The 17,735-nt window shown below is 43.1% G+C and overlaps 1 protein-coding gene and 1 long non-coding RNA gene across 2 annotated transcripts in view; both read right to left on the bottom strand.

Annotated features, from left to right (window-relative positions):
* The window catches only part of LOC115946335 (uncharacterized), a 28,857-nt gene extending 18,927 nt beyond the window's left edge, over positions 1–9,930 (bottom strand). The window contains exon 1 of the long non-coding RNA XR_004080429.2: positions 8,802–9,930. This is a non-coding gene — a long non-coding RNA (uncharacterized lncRNA). The remainder of the gene's footprint in view (positions 1–8,801) is intronic.
* A 4-nt stretch (positions 9,931–9,934) lies between these two features.
* Positions 9,935–12,193, bottom strand: LOC101869826 (potassium voltage-gated channel subfamily A member 5). The gene has a single exon (XM_034063383.1). It carries the CDS (start codon positions 12,191–12,193, stop codon positions 10,289–10,291), a length of 1,905 nt encoding a protein of 634 aa, XP_033919274.1. The 3' UTR covers positions 9,935–10,288.
* Between the last annotated feature and the right edge of the window lie 5,542 nt (positions 12,194–17,735).

The following is a 17,735-nucleotide window of genomic DNA, read 5'->3' as shown; positions in this document are numbered from 1 at the left end:
GAAGTAATTGTGCTCAGTGAATAGAGACTGATTATTATTTAAGGTAAGAAAGTACCAATGGGGGAACGCATAAAGTTTTTGAGATACTCCATGAAATTACCTTAGGGCAAGATGCCATGTAGCATCAAAGCAGTGCATACTTCTCAACCCAAAGTGCGAAACTGAGCAACATCTACACTTGTCAGTTAAACAGTTTGAGGGAATGCTCACAGGCAATAATCACAATAAACTATACTGCTAAAGGCTCCTGCTCACACTTCTAAGTTTATACTAGAGACCTTTCTTTCAATTACTTCCTAGGTACAATCTGGCAATCACTACAGGCCAGGAACTGAGCCCATTACACAGTCTGCCTCCAGCCACCTTGTTTTAGAGGGAGACTCTAACAGTATGAACACAGGCTGTTGCATGCCAATTGGCCTCAGTGACAGAGAACGCTCCTGGGCACATTTCATTTCTAATATAGATGCAGTCAGGATGTCTATGAGAATTTGTATCTCCTCCTTAGTGGAATATCCAGCTTCCTTATTAAGAACAGAACCTACCCCATTTTCCACTACGAAGAAGCAGTGCAAATTCCATTTTGAAATGCAGAGTGTTTCCAAGCCTCCCAGAGAGATTCTTTCTCATGCTCCAAAATTCTACGCTCCTCAGCCTCTGCTCCATTATCAGTATGCATCACTGAGATCCTTCTTACATCCCTGGTACTCTTCCAACACCTGTTTAAAGTTATTTCAATTCAGAATGTCAAGAAGACAGCTAACATTTGAGAAAAAAAGTCCTCCAGAACTTAGCCAGGACAACCTTGGGAACACTATGTTGTGCAGTCAAAAGAATTTTGCTATCAGAGCAAAACAAGCAGAGGAAGTTAGAAAAATATTTAGCTTCTAATGATAAATAATTTTTCTCCGTTGTGTAATAATGATATTTAGCATTTCTGCAATAGTTTACCTGTTGCAACCACTGTATCTGAGCAAGCTACACACACACCTGTCAGTGGTGTCTGTGCTTCAGAGATTGATAGGGCCCAAGAGGAACTGCTACTGTTTTCATCTCAGCTCCAGAGAAATCCAGACTGAAATGCCTTGGATACAGCTTTTGCCCACTAGAAGGTTTAGGACATTTCTTAATATTCAACACACTGGCATCAGAGCCACTAAAGTGAGCACTGTAACCCAAGGAATAGGTCACTTAGAGATACCCTGCCAGACAAGTGGGCAACAGGAATTTGAACAAAATTCTGCAATTTACTGGGACTTACTTCACCAGGCCTGCAGGAAGATGTCAGTGTCTGCTTTGAATGAACATTTAAGCACACTCTTCTAAAGACAAGTACCTGTATCCTTTCTTTCAAAGCACTGTGTAGACTTTTAAAACATGATCTTGAGAGATATCATGCAGGTATTTTGCCCAGTAGCTGAAATCCAGAAAACACTCTGGAAGACACCATTCCTTTCTTAGGCAAATGCCCTGATAACTCAGCTATAAACTCATGCTCTTCCCTTCTTATTTGGCTTGAGGAACATTTTCTCCTTCAAAGCACAGTGGCTAAGCTTTAGCTACAGGGTATTCCTTCCCAGAACAATCTTTGTCACCCTCCAGACTGACTGTTGACTGCTTCTGCACATCATTCTTGTGCATGACCATAATTTCTCAGCATGTTAAAGATTATATTTCCTAACTGAAACATTCCAAGAATTAATTGCATACTAAAAAATAATAACAACAACAACAACCGTGTATTTTTCAGACCAATCTTTCTTTAAATAAGCCTTTTATGCAGCACTGCCTTGAAAATTATACAGTTTTCCGCACTAAGGAACTCATAAAATTTGCTCTGCAAATTCACATTAAAGCCTTCCCTCAATTACACCCCCTCAGATTTTCAAATCACTTTAAACAAGGCAGAAAAAAATTATAATGCTACACTGCTTAAATAATTCAAATAATTTTCAGCTGCCCACCCCCCACCCCCCCCAGTCACATGCATTGCACTTAAACAGGGAAGAGGGAGAGGAAGAGGAGGTGGAAAAGGTTTTAAATTTGTTGAACTTGCTTGACAGAATTAAGTATGGTAGAATCTAACTAGTCCCTGCTAACTCTGGAGGGAGCAAAGAAAATCCTGGAATGGATTTGTGAGATTCTCTGGGGAAATTACTAAGTGCTTGGATAGAACCACTGAAGTGCAACCATATAAACAAATTTAATGTTACCAACCTCTGCTGCCTGTACACACCTCAGACCCTTAGATAGCTGTGCTACCAATCTAGTATATTTAAATTGCACCTTTTCCTCCAGTACCTTCATACAAATTGCAACCCAAAATATGAATATTTATTATGCAACTGCATTCTTATGATAAAAGCTGAAAGGTTTCATTGTACTCCTCACCTACAGGAAACCACCACTGCCTGGCCTGGGTTAGAAACATGATCTGAAAGAAGCATATTTTAATGTCAGACAACTGGAGAAGGGTAGAATTACCACTGCCCTGACAGGGGAATTATTACAGCATTTCCATCCAAGGTGGCTTCTCTAGCAACCTGCTTTCCTATGTCAACTTTAACATAACCACCTCTAGCAACACATCCACGTGAAACTGAAGGGAGGCAGCTGTGGAGTGCGCAACGCTAATCACATCTATTACATACAGCAGCAAGACAGCTCTGCCACTTACTGCCTTGCAGTAATGACTGCTATCACTATCAAGTATACTGTGACAAAACGGAAGGGAGGAAATGAGCAGTGAGGTATTAATACAAAGGGTAAGAGCCAGGGTATTCCAAGAACAAAACAACTGGAGTTGGAAGAGACAGCAAAAATTCATATCATCCCTCTTTTCAGAAGCAGTGGATCTGCATCTTCTCAGATAATACTAGTGAAGACTGGGAAACCCTTAGTCTAAATCATTATTCACATGAGAAGGATTGCAATTGGTGACATAAACTACAAAGAAGAAACCAACACAGGATGTTTTTTAAAAAATGCAGTTATCTCTGGCTGCTTAAAAGCTGTTTCCCACAAGATCACAGATGACAGTCTCTATGGCACACTGCAGCTGAAACACAGAAACTAGATATATCTTTCTTTTTCATCTTCTGCATCTCAGACAACTGTTAAAACCTACACTGATTTCTTTGGAAACATCCTCCTCATGACAGTGCACATGAGTGAATTCCTAATATGGAAGAGAAATTGCAGATTACTTTGGGTAAATGCTAAATTCTATTTTGAAAATTATTAATTCTGCAGTAATCATATAGAGTTTGTGTGCTGGGAAGCCCATGCTCTAATGAAAATACTTTGCTGCTAGGAAGGTTTGTAATTTTACTATTAGATCAGGTCACTTCTGAAAATCGAGTCAATTTGCTGCAAATTTGAAGCAACATTGTTCCACTGGAAAGGGCCACCTTGTTCTCATATCACATCAAGTCAAATAAGAAGAAATTAACTGAAAACAAAGGCTGTTGCATCTCCTTCAGGACAATGGAAACAAGACTGCAGTCCAAGCCACTGGATTTTAACAGCTCTGAATTGGTTATAGCCAAGCATCAATGAGAACAGAATTCAGGTATCTGTCCTTAGCATAAGCTTCTTAAAGAAAGCCCCAGGGCTGGTGATGCAGAGCTAGTTCTAAATTGGACTATCTGTTTGTTGTGCCCTGGAGTGGGACTTTACAGTGCTGAATGGCACACTCTTTGATGAGTTAGATTCAGCACATAGCAAAAATATGTGATCACCTTACAGAGGGAAGCTGAGCTATAAGTTCAAGGAACGTGGCATATGAGTTGGTACAAGTGCAAAATCAAGCCCCATGCATTTAAAAAAGTGGGGAGCAAAGCAAACTCAGGAAGTGCTGATACTGTAATGAGAATCTGGAGCTGTAGTTACTTGTTTCAACTCTGGTGATTTCAGCCAAGCTATCCTAACTATACAAAACCATGCTTACTTGTAGGACTTAGGAAGAGAGAAATGAGGTTTTATTGCATCAATTGGCATTATTGAGAAAAGCAAAAGAAAAATGCTTCCAGGTAAACAAGCCATCTTCAAGGCACTGGTTCACAACAGCTCTGGGTCTGCCTCTGGTTTTCTTTTTCGTCAGTAGTAAAATAAGAGTGTAGATACCTGGGAATCAAAAAGTACCAAATGAGGACGCTACATTATCAAATTACAGAAGTGAGAAAGCACTGCACTATATATATACTAATTGTGTATTAATGTTATTCTTTTTCTTTAAACAAGATGATATTTATCTTTGCAACTTCTAGTTCCAATTAATTGTTTAGTAATATCATTATGAGCTTTAGTTTTGCCTATTCCAGTTAACATAAAGCTTCTTATTTCACATTATTTTAATGACACAATATTTCATCATACAAATATAGGGGATATTCTGGCCAATGGAGTCACAGGTAAGTTATTGGAGTTACTGTTTATTCATAATGTGAATTGACATATGGACATCAGACAGTATAACCCAGGTTTATTGATGAATATCAGCACCCTTATGTCCAAAATTAAGGCAACAGAAATTTAACAAACTGACACGGGGAGTGGTTAATGCATACGGCAAGAACACCCCACTCCACACCAAAACTGTACCAAAGCTACAAATACACTAAATGGCATGTTCTAACAAAATATTGTGAGTTGCTGAATATAACATAAGCCTTGGCAGAAAGATTTTGGAACAACGGTTTTGATCATTTATAGGCTATATTATTATAAAGGCCTTTCCTCTTCCATTTTTTAAACATCTGTAGACAAGTTAGCCTATGGAGGGAGGTTAGTGAAAATGGTGGCCACACAATGACAAGCTAAAGCTGCACCAAAGGCTGGCAGATGATGTTAAAGCTCTATCTCACAGTTTCCTGGCTGTCCCTCTCCCCTCAGCAGGATCAACTTTGTTATTAAGTGAGGCCTCTCTGACACACTGACTGCCATACAACATACCAATGCCATCACTGACCAAGTAGCAAGACCAAAGCCTTGATTAGGTCTTTAAAGCCCTCCTTTTGTTATTTCCCAAGTGTGGCAGCAATCTGCATGGAGGCCTTGTCAAATTTCACTACTGGTCATGATATCTTGCCAAATGACCTGAATAAATCTCACAGAGGTAGCTGTCACTACAGCTAAGTGGCACTGTAGCATGCTGCTAAATGGTCTTCTGGGTTTAGGTCACAACTAATACATTTAGCTGATACATTTCAGAAGAGTAAGGCTTTTTGCATACATACCTCTCTTCCCTGAGACTAAAAGTGCACTGCTATTTGCTTTATTACCTAATGAGAGGTGAACAGCCAGTGAATGGAGAAGGGAAGCTACTTCAGAGCAATGCTCAGTGCACTGTGAATCAAGAGCCCTACCACCAGCACCACCAGAACAGCACCGTTTGCAGTATGAAACACCACAGAACAGCCAACAGAAGTGCCACTTTCTCCTCACAGAGTCCAAATAAAAAGAGCACACAAAAGAGGGATTTGCCTGTGCTGCTCAAAGCAGCATTAACTCTGCCTCTATGTTCAGTGACCCCATCAGATGGGTCACAGTGCACAAATACTGGCCTGCAGAGCCACTAACAGCCATGAGAGAGACCAGGATGGAGACCACAGGGTGAATCTCTCTCCTCCTCTTCCTGCTTCCCCCTCTGAGACCTCATATTTTAGATGTCCCGGTCCAGCCAAGCCCACTCATTTTTGTGCCTCTCCTGTCCTTTTCCCCTTTGAAAGGCTTGGCTTTTCTTCCCTCCCACAGCCTTTTCCTTACAATGCTTGTATATAGAAGATCATTGTACTATTGTTCATAAAGTGCTAGGAGATGAATGGAGTTACATAACTGCCAGTTCTTACCATTTTTTAGAATGATGGAAAAGTAAAATGGGAATGTAGACTTCCCTTGGGGCCAGGCTAAGCAAACATTACTAGTGACACAAAGAAATATCCACTTCAGCATCCCCAAAATGGAAGAATGGAAGGGTAATGCATTTCAGTACATACTGTCCTGCACGTAACGACAAGCCATTACTAACTATGGCATGTAGGCATGCATGGGGTGAGAAATATTATGTGATGTAGCTCCTAATAGAGGAAGTTTACAAAAAAGTGTTAGGGTTTGACTTTGGCTTTTTGGTTTCAGGTTTTTGGGTTTTTTTTACATTTACAATGATTTGCTAGCCGTTAAGCTCTGCTATCTTGTGGCTTTTGATATTCCAAAGAGATTTTACTCAGTTTGCTATTCATTCCAGGTCAGCTAACATAAAATCAATAATGGTTTGGACAGATTTCCTTCTTGTAATGAGCCTAGAATTGGCATACACAGCCTAAACCCTCTTCCTGTTTCACATCTGCAGGAGCTTTCTCAGAGTGCTTTGGCTCTCTCATATAGTTTTGCAGCAGAAATTTGCATCAACAGGTTACAAGGCTTCTGCACTGTTTGTATCCCAGACAGAGACACATGCTGCCTACTGAACTCAATGAAGCTTCTTGACACCAAAATTAGTTATAGCAAAAGCTGGTTCTCACTGCAGGAAAGTCCAATTACACTCTCATCTGGGCCAAAGCTGCAATTCTTCATGCAGACAATGCTAATACCTGGTCTGCAACTGTTCATGTCAAAGCGACTGCTCTGAGTGAGCAGTGGCTGCAGGAAGAGGCACTCTTTCTACAGTAAGGATCTGGTGCTCTGATTTACAGTGTCCTGCACCATCACTTGTTTTCAGGCTCACAAATTGTGCCATGCACCTAAATATTTGCACCAAAGTCCAATGTAAACTAATGGCTCAAAAGTTTCATCAGGGTATGTAGTACATCTTTTAAACAACTATCTCAAAGATCAGTGCATCCAAACATACCTGCTGAACAATGCTTTACTTAAGCATGTGCTTAAAGCTGAGCTCAAAATAAGTGCTTTGCTGAATTGTGATCAATCCATGTTTCTGGTCATATTACTCAGTTTCTGCCAACAACCTCTCTCATTAGAAAGCAAATCCTTTACTGCCTTATAAACCAATAGAATGCATCCTTGTAAAGAAGGTGTCAAGGCTGAGTTTGCCTGAGCTGTGCTTGAGAACTGTTTAGAAAGCCTATCCAAACAAATACTTTAAACCACATTTTGAGAATAATTGGTTTTCTTTTCATTTGAAAATTCTGTTTGCTTATTATGGAAATATGCAGCATGTTCTTTCTAACTGAAGGTCGAGGAATGATTTGAGAAGCTTGCATACAACCCTGGGCAGCAATCAGGGTATTCTGCTCTCAGAGCTTGGTCTTGATTGGGAAGAATTCTAGTCTCAGTTACAGCAGGGCACATACACTGGAATCCAGAGCTGCATTTTGCAGATTGGTTCCAGTGGGAAGTTAAAGGCCCCAGCACCTTGCAAGACCAAGTCCTGAGTTATCCCTGCAAACATGAAGAAGGGTTCAAGAAGCAGTTATGATAACATAGCAGTTCACTGCCACTGAACGGTGAGGATTTCACTCCTCCCTGCTTCCTCACTTCCCTATAACTGCGGACTTTCTCCATCCCTTCCTAGCACTGGCTCTGGCAATCACTTGCTTTACAACTCACTAATTTGACAGAAAAAGATCTACTTTGTTCTTGTTGTTGCTGCATTGGATTTTCTGCCAGATTAGGCAGGTCAAGCAGCTTCTGGAAGAGAAGGCAGCACTTACTACACTTGTATTTGCACAAGGACAGAATCAATTCAGGGTTAGTAACAAAAAGACACCATGGGAGGAAGAAAACTTAAAAGGAAGGAGGAATAGAAAACCTTCCTTTTTTATCAGCAATGCTCTCCTAAAATCAGGTCAACCCACTCTCCATAGCCCTATATACATAATAATAATAATAAAATAATAATTACTGTTAGGTAATCAAATAATTAATATCCAGAAGCCTTGCCCATAAGTAGAGTTCCATTGTTACATGAGGGCCTCCATATACACACTGACGCAGCTCTAAGGAGCCTAATTTGGCACAGTGAGCAATGAAAAGCAAAGTATGGAAGACAGAAGTGGTCAGGAAAGTGGAGGTAGTAGTTAGGAAGACACAACCTAACTGCAGTCTTGAAACACTCATCAAATTGTTTGGTACATCAGGTGAGTCAGATGGATTTAATCACTGAAAGTAAATCAAACTACTTGCCTGAGAAAGGAGCTTCACTGTATGGCTGTCAATGATTTAGATCTCAGCATGTGCAACAGGCAAGTATATCACTTGTTTCATTTTATACTCAGCCTTACCAAAAGGCTAATTCTGCACCACATTTCAAGGAAAATAAACCTCCCACTAAAGCAAACAGGAGATCTGCCAGAGTCAGGAGTGTAGCTGAACTGAGTATTTTGTGTATCAATCAGTCATGCTGCAAACAGTTTCTCAACATATTACAGCATCAATCCCCTTGTAAATAAAAAGCAAATCAATCAAGAAACCAACATCTAAAATTAATGTCATAGATCCTGTTCTCTATTATCAGATTCAACATTCTTCCCCCCCTCCCCAGGTTTTGGGTTGAGCGACGTTTGCCAGTTCTTTATACCAAACATGAAAAATACTACTTGCCTGGCACATACCATGCCTGTTTTATTGAAGAGGAAGGAAAAAACATCATACATTTGGCCATTATCATTAATCAGCATGGTAAAGGACAGGTAAGCAGAATTTCTGTTTGGATGAAAGAATGTCAAAGCACTGTTCTGCTGATTTAAATTTCTCACAGTTCATATATCTGAGATACCTGCATAAATTATAATCCTGATTTAGTATTTACTTAAGTTGTACTAGAAAACTCGTTAGAAACAAACCTTGAGCGTTGACAATCAAGACTTCTCTTTCTGCTAGTCTTGCTCTGCCACTGCATGTGGTGAAGGCATGAAACATCCTTCAGTAATAAAACAGAAGTTTCAGGGGAAAACAGAGTCCTTTGCAAGAAAAACAATAACACAGCTTTTTGAGTTAAAGAAGCAACTTTGTGTCGGTCTTCACTAGTAAGCTGTACAGTGCTGCGTTATGATGATGAAGGTAAGCTGTCATTTGTCTTTCAACAATATCTTAACTGTAAAATCCACAGCACTGAAAAGGTTTTGTTTGGAAATAAAAAGAAAACAAGGATGTGTTTTGATGAAAGGTGATGCTTTCCATCCAAGTCCAAGATATAAGCCACGCAATGGTTATTTAAGAGCACGGCATGCCATGTTAGACTCTTTCAAGTGCCATCCATTTCCAGTCTATGATAATTAAAACCAGTGAACTGTGTACACAAATGGTATGGATGAATAAAGGTAACTGACACACATGCCAAAATAATCTGGAGTGTACACTGAAAATAGTTTTGTAGATATTGCACTCATACTCTACCCTCTTTTCGCATCTATCCACTCCCTTATGTTTTTACTCTGTTGTGCACTTGGATCAAAACCAGTAACAGCAGACAGTATTTCTTTCTCTTTGGGTCTCAAAAATCTAATGAAGATAGATATAAACCTGTAAAACTACAAAACCCACAAACTGCGCATACATTTTTTTTCTGAGTGGGGACAGGAAGCACAGGACTAAATTATTTAGAAATTCTGAAACAGCAAGGTAATTAATAAAGTTATTTATAAAGAAGTGTATCTACAATATTTAATAATTTAAGGCTCACAAGAAACTAACATATCAATGACAATAGAAGTTTTCTGCTATAGGGTTAAAAGCACCAAATTCACTTCACATACTACATAACCAATCTGTACAGACCATAAGTGGAAAACTCAGAAAGTGCTGATGTCCCTAGTGCTTTAAAGATGTTGCATTTCACAGGAATAAAAAATCCCCTTTCAACCATAAATACAATTATACAGATAGAAAATATACTGGAACAATTTCAATTTGAAACTACAGTACAAAAAATCTCAACCTCCCTCCCCCCCCAGTCCATTCATTCTCCACACACGCATCCTCCAACTCAATACTAAACAAGGAGCAACTGAATTGGTTACAAATGACCCATTTAAAAACAACCGCCACTTGCCAAAATAAGTTTCTACAAATCAGATTTTGCACTGTTGTAATTTACCAACTCCTGCATCATGGAGCGTAGCTTATTCTTAGTCTATTTTAAAAATAGGTGACCCTTTGTGTCATGGAAAAAGAACATAAAAACATGTATTCCTGGAGGACTACTCAGGACAGTGATCAATTTACAAAATATAGCCTGAGTTAAGAAAACTAACTGGTACCAAAAGAATAATTATAGTAGTAAGTTTCTGACACCAGCAAATACTTCTGCATCTCTGAACTAACTCTCTCCTTACAGGTCTGTTTCCCTGTTGGTGTCCAGACAGAGAGCATAGAGGGATTTTCTGAGATCTACATTACTCTTTGCTTTGATATTAGTTTTCTCTAAGGAGCCTGTACCATTGTTGAACCCCTCATTGTTTTCCAAGTGCACAACAGATTTGTTCAGAGAGTTTCTACTGGCTCTTCTCTTCACATCTCCCCCCGCTGTACTGCCCTGAGCACTACTGTGTTCATCTTTGAGAACAGCTTGCTCATGATCAGTCTCTCGGTGATAGAAGTAATTGAAGTTGGACACAATGACAGGGACAGGCAGGGCAATGGTGAGCACACCCGCAATGGCACACAAGGAACCCACAATCTTGCCCCCCACGGTGACAGGTCGCATGTCCCCATATCCCACAGTGGTCATGGTTACCACTGCCCACCAGAAGGCATCAGGGATGCTGGAGAAATGAGACTCGGGGTCATCAGCTTCAGCAAAGTACACAGCACTGGAGAAGAGGATCACCCCGATGAAAAGGAAAAAGATGAGGAGGCCTAGTTCTCTCATGCTCGCTTTCAAGGTCTGTCCCAAGATCTGCAGCCCCTTGGAGTGCCTGGAGAGCTTGAAGATCCTGAACACTCTGACCAAGCGGATTACTCTGAGGATGGCGAGGGACATGGCTTGCTGCTGGCCTCCACCCCCATTGCTGCTACCAGTCCCAGGCTGCTGCTGCTGGGCCAGCTCAGTTCCCAGGGTGATGAAGTAGGGGATGATGGCCACGATGTCGATGATGTTCATGATGTTGCGGGAGAACTCGGACTTGCTGGGGCACGCGAAGAAGCGGACAAGGAGCTCAAAGGTGAACCAGATAACACATGTGGTCTCGATGATGAAGAAGGGGTCAGAAAGACTACTGGGTGGCTGCATCGGTTGGGGTTCCACAGTCGTGCCATTCAAGCCTCCACTTTGTGTGGGCTGGGGCACAGGCATCTCTCTTTCATCCCTGAATTCTGGCAGGGTCTCCAGACAGAAGGTGATGATGGAGATGAGGATGACCAGCACGGAGACAATGGCAATTGCCCGGGCTGAGCTGGAGCTCTCAGGGTACTCAAAGATGAGCCAGACCTGTCGCTGGAACTCATTGTGGGGCAGGGGCTTTTCCTCCTCTTTGATGAAGCCCTCGTCCTCCCGGAAGCGCTCCATGGCCTCCTCACCCAACTGGTAGAAGCGGATCTCATCAGCAAAGACATCGATGGAGACATTGACGGGCCGACGGAGCTTGCCCCCGGACTGATAAAAGTAGAGGATCCCGTCGAAGCTGGGCCGGTTGCGGTCGAAGAAGTACTCGTTGCGGAGCGGGTCGAAGTAACGCATGCGCTTGTCCGGGTCCCCCAGCAGTGTGTGGGGGAACTGGTTGAGGGTGCCGAGCTGGGTCTCGAAGCGCAGCCCCGAGATGTTGATCAGCACCCGCTGGTGGTGCATGGCGCCCTGGTTCGCCACCGCCGCCTCCTCCTCCTCCTCCTCGCCCGCCGCCGCCATGGCCATGCCCTGGCGGTGCCCCCCTTCCTCCGAAGGGCCCATCTCCATCCCCGCACCGCGGCGCGGCGGCGGCTGCGGTGGCGGCTGCGGTTGGTGCGTAGTGGCCGCTCCGCGCTCCGCCGCCCGCTCGTTGGGGCTGCCCGCGCTGCCGCTGCGGGGCCTCTCGCCGCCTCCCCGAGGGGCCGGCGGGGGCCGCTCCTCGTCCTCCAGCGGCGGCAGCGGCGGGGCACCCTCCTTGCCGTCGTTCAGCCGTGGAGCGGCAGCGGCTGGGCTGGAGATGTGCAGCAAGTTGCCCCTCCGCCGAGCCCGGGCACTGCCGCCGGCCGTGGCATCTTCGCCGCCCGCGATGGCCGTGGTGCCGCCGTTCTCCAGAGTCACCAGTGCGATCTCCATGGGCAGCGGCGGCAGGAGGCAGGCGCGTCTGAGGCGGCGGGCATGCTGCGCCCGCCGCTCCTCCGCCGCTGCCGCCGCCGCCGCCGCCGGCGGTCACCTCCGGGCGACCGCCCTGCCCTGCCCTGCCCTGCCCTGTCCTGCCCTGCCCTGCCCGCCTCCGCCTCACTGCGCGGCGGCGCACGGCCGACCGCCGGCCGGGGGAGCCGGCCGAGGACCCGGATATGAACGAGCGATCGTTATATTATGGTCGCTTGACGTCAAAGAGGATCCCTTCTCCTCGCGCTCCTGTGCAAGCACCGGGATGCCGCTTTCCCCCCGCCACGCCCCGCGGGAGGGCTCTGCACCGGGGCAGCGACACGCTCCGGGCAGTGTATCGCATCCGTGGGGACCGCGAAGAGCCCCCGGCAGAGCGGCCGCTGAGGATGCCCGCAGGTGCCGCCGGACCGCGGCATCGAAGGGATATGGGGAGACGGACACGGGCTTCGCGGCGGGGACCAGCTCCTGAGAAGGGGGAATCCCTCCTCCTTGTGGGGATTGCTGTGCGGCCCCCACGCGTGGATTTCTCGCTAAAGGGATTGCTCGCAGAGAGGGCTCTGGCTGTCATCCCGCAGTCACCGGTAATGAAAATCATAACTGAAAGCCCCGGGGATTCCTGGTGCCTCTTGGTGTGTTTGTGCTCCCCTTCCCACAGACCCTCCCCCCCCCCCCCCCCCCCCCCCCCCCAGCGTAATGAGGATTGTGTATTTTCCTTTCTTTTAGTTTTGCTTGTTCTCCTCCGCATTCCCCCCAGTTTATCATGGTGCAGCTTCAAAAGGTGCTTTCAAAGCCAGCAGGTGATAACATTTCTGTCGGGTTACCTTCGTATTGGCATTTGCGAACTGCGCTTTCCCTTTGATGCATTCTTAAACCCACATCCAGGGCTGATATGTTTCAGTAGATGCACATTTTATTAAAGAAAGGGAATTGAAGCAGCTTTACACAGTGACTTCAATTACAGTTCAGTAATACAATCAGTGCTAAGATCTTATTTGCTATATTCATTAACTCATCTATTCTACTGAAGATCTACATGGAAATATACTAGATATGTATACAAATACTGTAGGTTTAAAACACATATATATACCTCTCCATTCCTGCAGAGTTTCTGTGTTTCAAAGAAAGTACGTACAGAAAATATTAAGTGAAAAATCATTTTACCTTCCAGTTGGCATCACTGCAGTGACATTTTTACTCAATCCTTGTGGTAGTACTGATAGCTCCCTCAAAAAGTTTGCCTAGATTCACAGGGATTAGTAAATTTTCACTTAATTTAAAATGTTACCTCTGTGCATGGAATTTGCCCAAAGATGTTAAAAACAGTGCCAAAAAGAAAAACCGTGATTACATTAACTGGTTACTGTAAGAGATAAATTGCCCATAACATAATTGTGTCCCTTAATTTTCTTCTGAGAACTCTAGCACAGAATTGCTGACCTGTTCTGCCACTGTATTCGCAGTGAAGGACCACTTTAGTCAAACAAGTATTTCCTAGATGCAAAATGGCAGATAAGTTTTATAGAGCAGCCCTTTTAAAATAATGCCATTTAATTTACAATTATTTAATGGAATAATATAGTAAACCTGCAAAATGTGTATAACACCTTTTGGGACCAGGAAACTGCAATAAATACAGACACACTTGTGCATCCCAGCAACTATTGGCTCATCTGTTTTCAATGAATGCCAGGGATTATAGCTGGAGGAAGAGCTTGCACACTGGTTTTCCAGCTCTGTCAGCTCTTGTAATGCAAGATATTCTCCCTCTAAACCTTACCTCAGAAACAACACTTTATTTCAAGAGGAAACATCCCTAGGCATGTCCATACAGATCTCCCAGAGGCATTGCCAGTCAAAGTTATTAACTTGCACCCCAGAAACTGTGACACCTGGCTGTCACAACAACCACCTTTGGAGTCTGCTCAGCGACTAGATCCCTTTCACAGGGCCAGCCACAGGCATCCACAGACACTCAACTGTGCTTTCACTGGCATATGAATATAGCCTGTTACACAACATAAAACTGATGACTTGCTGGCACTTGTGCCTGCTCCCTCACCTCTCTGCTTTTGTCATTGTATTTGATCAAGAAGCATTTTTTATCCTGAGCATGTACATGCACGCAATCAGTCCCTTACACTCTAGCCCATCCACACCAAAACTTAACCATTCTCTCCAGCTCCCACTGGCACTCGGTTCTTCTAATCCAGTTATAATAATTTGTTGTCCTGCCCTCTGACCCTCTGACTGGGATGTTGCTTTCCTTCACCCTACCTGGTCCACACAGCACCATTAGCAGCTTATCCCTCAGAGTCATTTGCAGGTTTTCTCCTGTGGCTGGGTAAGGGGCTAGTAAGTGGAACTGCCCTGGATAGGCAGCCTCAAGGGGCTGCCTAAATGCAGTTCTTCTGAGAGTTCCTACTTTACCAGCTAGCACCAATGAGGGGCTTATAAAAGCTTTGCAGAAGAAACTCTGTCCAGGATAAAGATTCTTTATCTTCTACCTAAAGTCAGGCTGCATCCCCAATTGCACCTTATCAGTACTTCCATGAGGAGAAAAGAATGATCATATCTTTATGCCCTGTACATGCTGGGGACACATCTATGCTCAGACCTGTGTAACCATGGGCACCTGCACCGCATAGGAGATAGCTGTAACTGCCTCACTTCTGCTGCTGTATTTTCAGCTTTGCACTGGCCTCCCCTGTTCTCAGGTACTTGGACAGATGCAACTGGCTGATCCAAGCCATCATAGGCTGATGAGCACCACCCAACACATTACATAGAAGAGGCAGTGATGTGGCTGCTGGGAGCTGTTGTTCAATGGCTGTATTCCTTTAGTCACACACAAACGCACATACACACACACTACACACTGGTATACCTGACTAAGATATGACCTTAGGGACATCCAGTCTTTTCACAAATACTCCCTTTTGGGCCATCCCTATCACTGACAGTGGCTGTGGAGCTGCAGCATCACAAAAATAAAAGTACAATGCTGAGATGTGGAGAGATGCACACATCAGCCTCTAGAGGCTTAATCTGCCCACAGCCCTCGTCCTTAGTGGTGGTAGGACTAGATATGTCTGCTTTGACACATTTTGTGGGGTCAGGGACCCCACGAATGTGCCTCATGGGGTGACATAGGTGACTCCTTTTTTTCCTCTCCGTGTGTTACCTAATTTGCCCATCATGGCAGATGGTGAGGAAGTCAACTGAAGCCAAGAGGAAAACGAACGGGTTAAAGACAAATCTGTGCCTCCTCCACTTGGTTAATTCCCCAGCAGCCTGATCCCATGTTGAGATGATTCAGGCCAGAGAGAGAGAGTGCCACAGTCCTCAAGGGAGACCCCAGAGAAAAGACTCATATTTCCTGTTCAGGAGGATTAAGTACAAGGCCATTGACAAATCACAGTAAACATCTGGATGTGTGCACTCCATCTATCAAGCCCTAATCCACTAAGTTATTCATTAATGAATTCAGCAAAAGCACACTGGTTTATATATAGGATTGGCTGTTTTTTAATGTTTTGCTTGGAGGTGTTTTGTACCTCTATCAATAGTTTTTTATTTATTGCACAAAGCAATCTATTGTAGTCTGCTTTGGTTTAATTAATTGTTTAGAATATTTTTTTACCTTTTTTTTTCCAGAAGAAACACAAACCCACACTCTGCCAATATTTTTTCTGATAGCATAAAAAAAATAAAAAAAAAATCCAATAGTTAAAACCCCGCCACGTTCCTGCGTTTTACTTTTTTTTTCAGTTTTAAGCCCAGGTCCCTCTGGAAGTTTTCCAGCACACAGTGATGGAAAAAACATTAAATAGTAATTGATTTTCTTTTCTGTATTTTGTTTTGATTAAAATGGGAATCCCTCTCATTTATCTTCAGAGAAAAAGCATTGAGTAAATGGTCTGGTTAATTCAAAAGTAATTTGATCAGAACATCCATAATTTACATTGACTTGAACAGCAGGAAAGATGCTGAGTACTACCAGATATCATGCTTATTCATTTAAGCAGACTACTTACATTATACTTTACCTCTTGTGAATGAAAACTACTCTAAGAACATATAATGACTCACATTTTATAGGGGGGTGACTTGCACACAACTGTGCCCTTAGAAGTCATTTGGTAAGCTTGAATAACACTCCAGTCTGCTCACACGCAGACCAGACCAGACCACGTAGCTGAGCACATTGTTTTTCGCACAGCTGTGCCATCTTGTTTCCAGTGACATCTGCAGGCTTTGCCATTGATATTGATGGAATCAGCATTTGGCCCAGAGGTTTATATAAATCCAGCTGCGACAGGATATTTTCAATTCACCCTCAAAGCTTCGGACTCTGCCAGACAGCATGAATCATCCAAACTTGTAATTTATAATTTCCAGCCCTTTTGACTTACAGTTCATTGCTGTGATGTAATATTTAACTCTAGGGACTTGATCTTAAAGGGGAAGTCTCATTCTGTGCCTTTATTCTCTTTTAAAATTCCTGAAGCACATACCTCTGTCTACCCTAGGTTTTTGCTCTTGTCACAACAGGATGACCCAAGTGTTCAGTACCAACTGTGATAACCCAGTTTAAAACAGAGGGATGAAAAACAAGTGAGTACAATCTGAAGGAGCAAAGAATCAAGACCTGCAGAACTGCTCAGCTATACCTATGCAATTTTATCCATACTGCTAGTGCAAATAATCTTACAAGTTCATTTTGTTTGCATCAGTGCTTTTGTAGTGGCTGTACTCCATGCCAACATCTATTTCTGTATGCAAAGCATGGTGTTTCCGGGCAAACCTAATCCTTCCTTATCACTCAACTGAAAATACTTCATTTTCATCCTATGGCTATTGAACTCATGCTGAAAAAAGCCCTTACCAATTCAAAGTACAAGATCAGGCCACTCAAGCTGTGAGGAAGAGGGTCAGGGATAGATCAATGATTGCATGTGTAGGACAAATAGTTACAGTGGCATGTGACTGAGGTGATCAGTCGCAAGTTGTCAGGTGGCAAATTCATACTTTTGTATTTGTTACCAGCTATGTGGCTAGTTACAGTCCAGAATCCACTGCAGTAAGCTCTGTCATACACAGACACAAACTGCATAGGCTGCTAAAAAAAAAATAAGCTAAATGTCATGCTTGCAAATGTATATATTTTAAAAATGAGTGGATTTGCAAAAACATTGAGTGACCTCATCCAAATTTCCTGCTCATTTCTATTTTTTAAGCAGCCAGTTTAAAATAATTAATTCGCAATTATTCAATTAATTATTGAATATTTTAGATTTAATAAGGTATTTAATTATTTAAAGATACATTCAAAATTATGAATGTATCAAGAAAAATCAAAATATGTGATGCTTAGTCTGCTATAAAATTATTAGTGAATTCTTGAAATTAGTAACTACAGTCTGAAAAAGCTTATGTGAGGGAAAGCTAAGGTTGAGATCTACTCACATATAGGAAAAAAATGCTAAATTCATTATATTCCTTT

The sequence above is a fragment of the Melopsittacus undulatus genome, chromosome 5, assembly GCF_012275295.1.
Source record: "Melopsittacus undulatus isolate bMelUnd1 chromosome 5, bMelUnd1.mat.Z, whole genome shotgun sequence".
NCBI lineage: Eukaryota > Metazoa > Chordata > Aves > Psittaciformes > Psittaculidae > Melopsittacus > Melopsittacus undulatus.
Note: the sequence above shows the minus strand (reverse complement) of the source record. Positions and strands in the feature narration are given on the sequence as shown.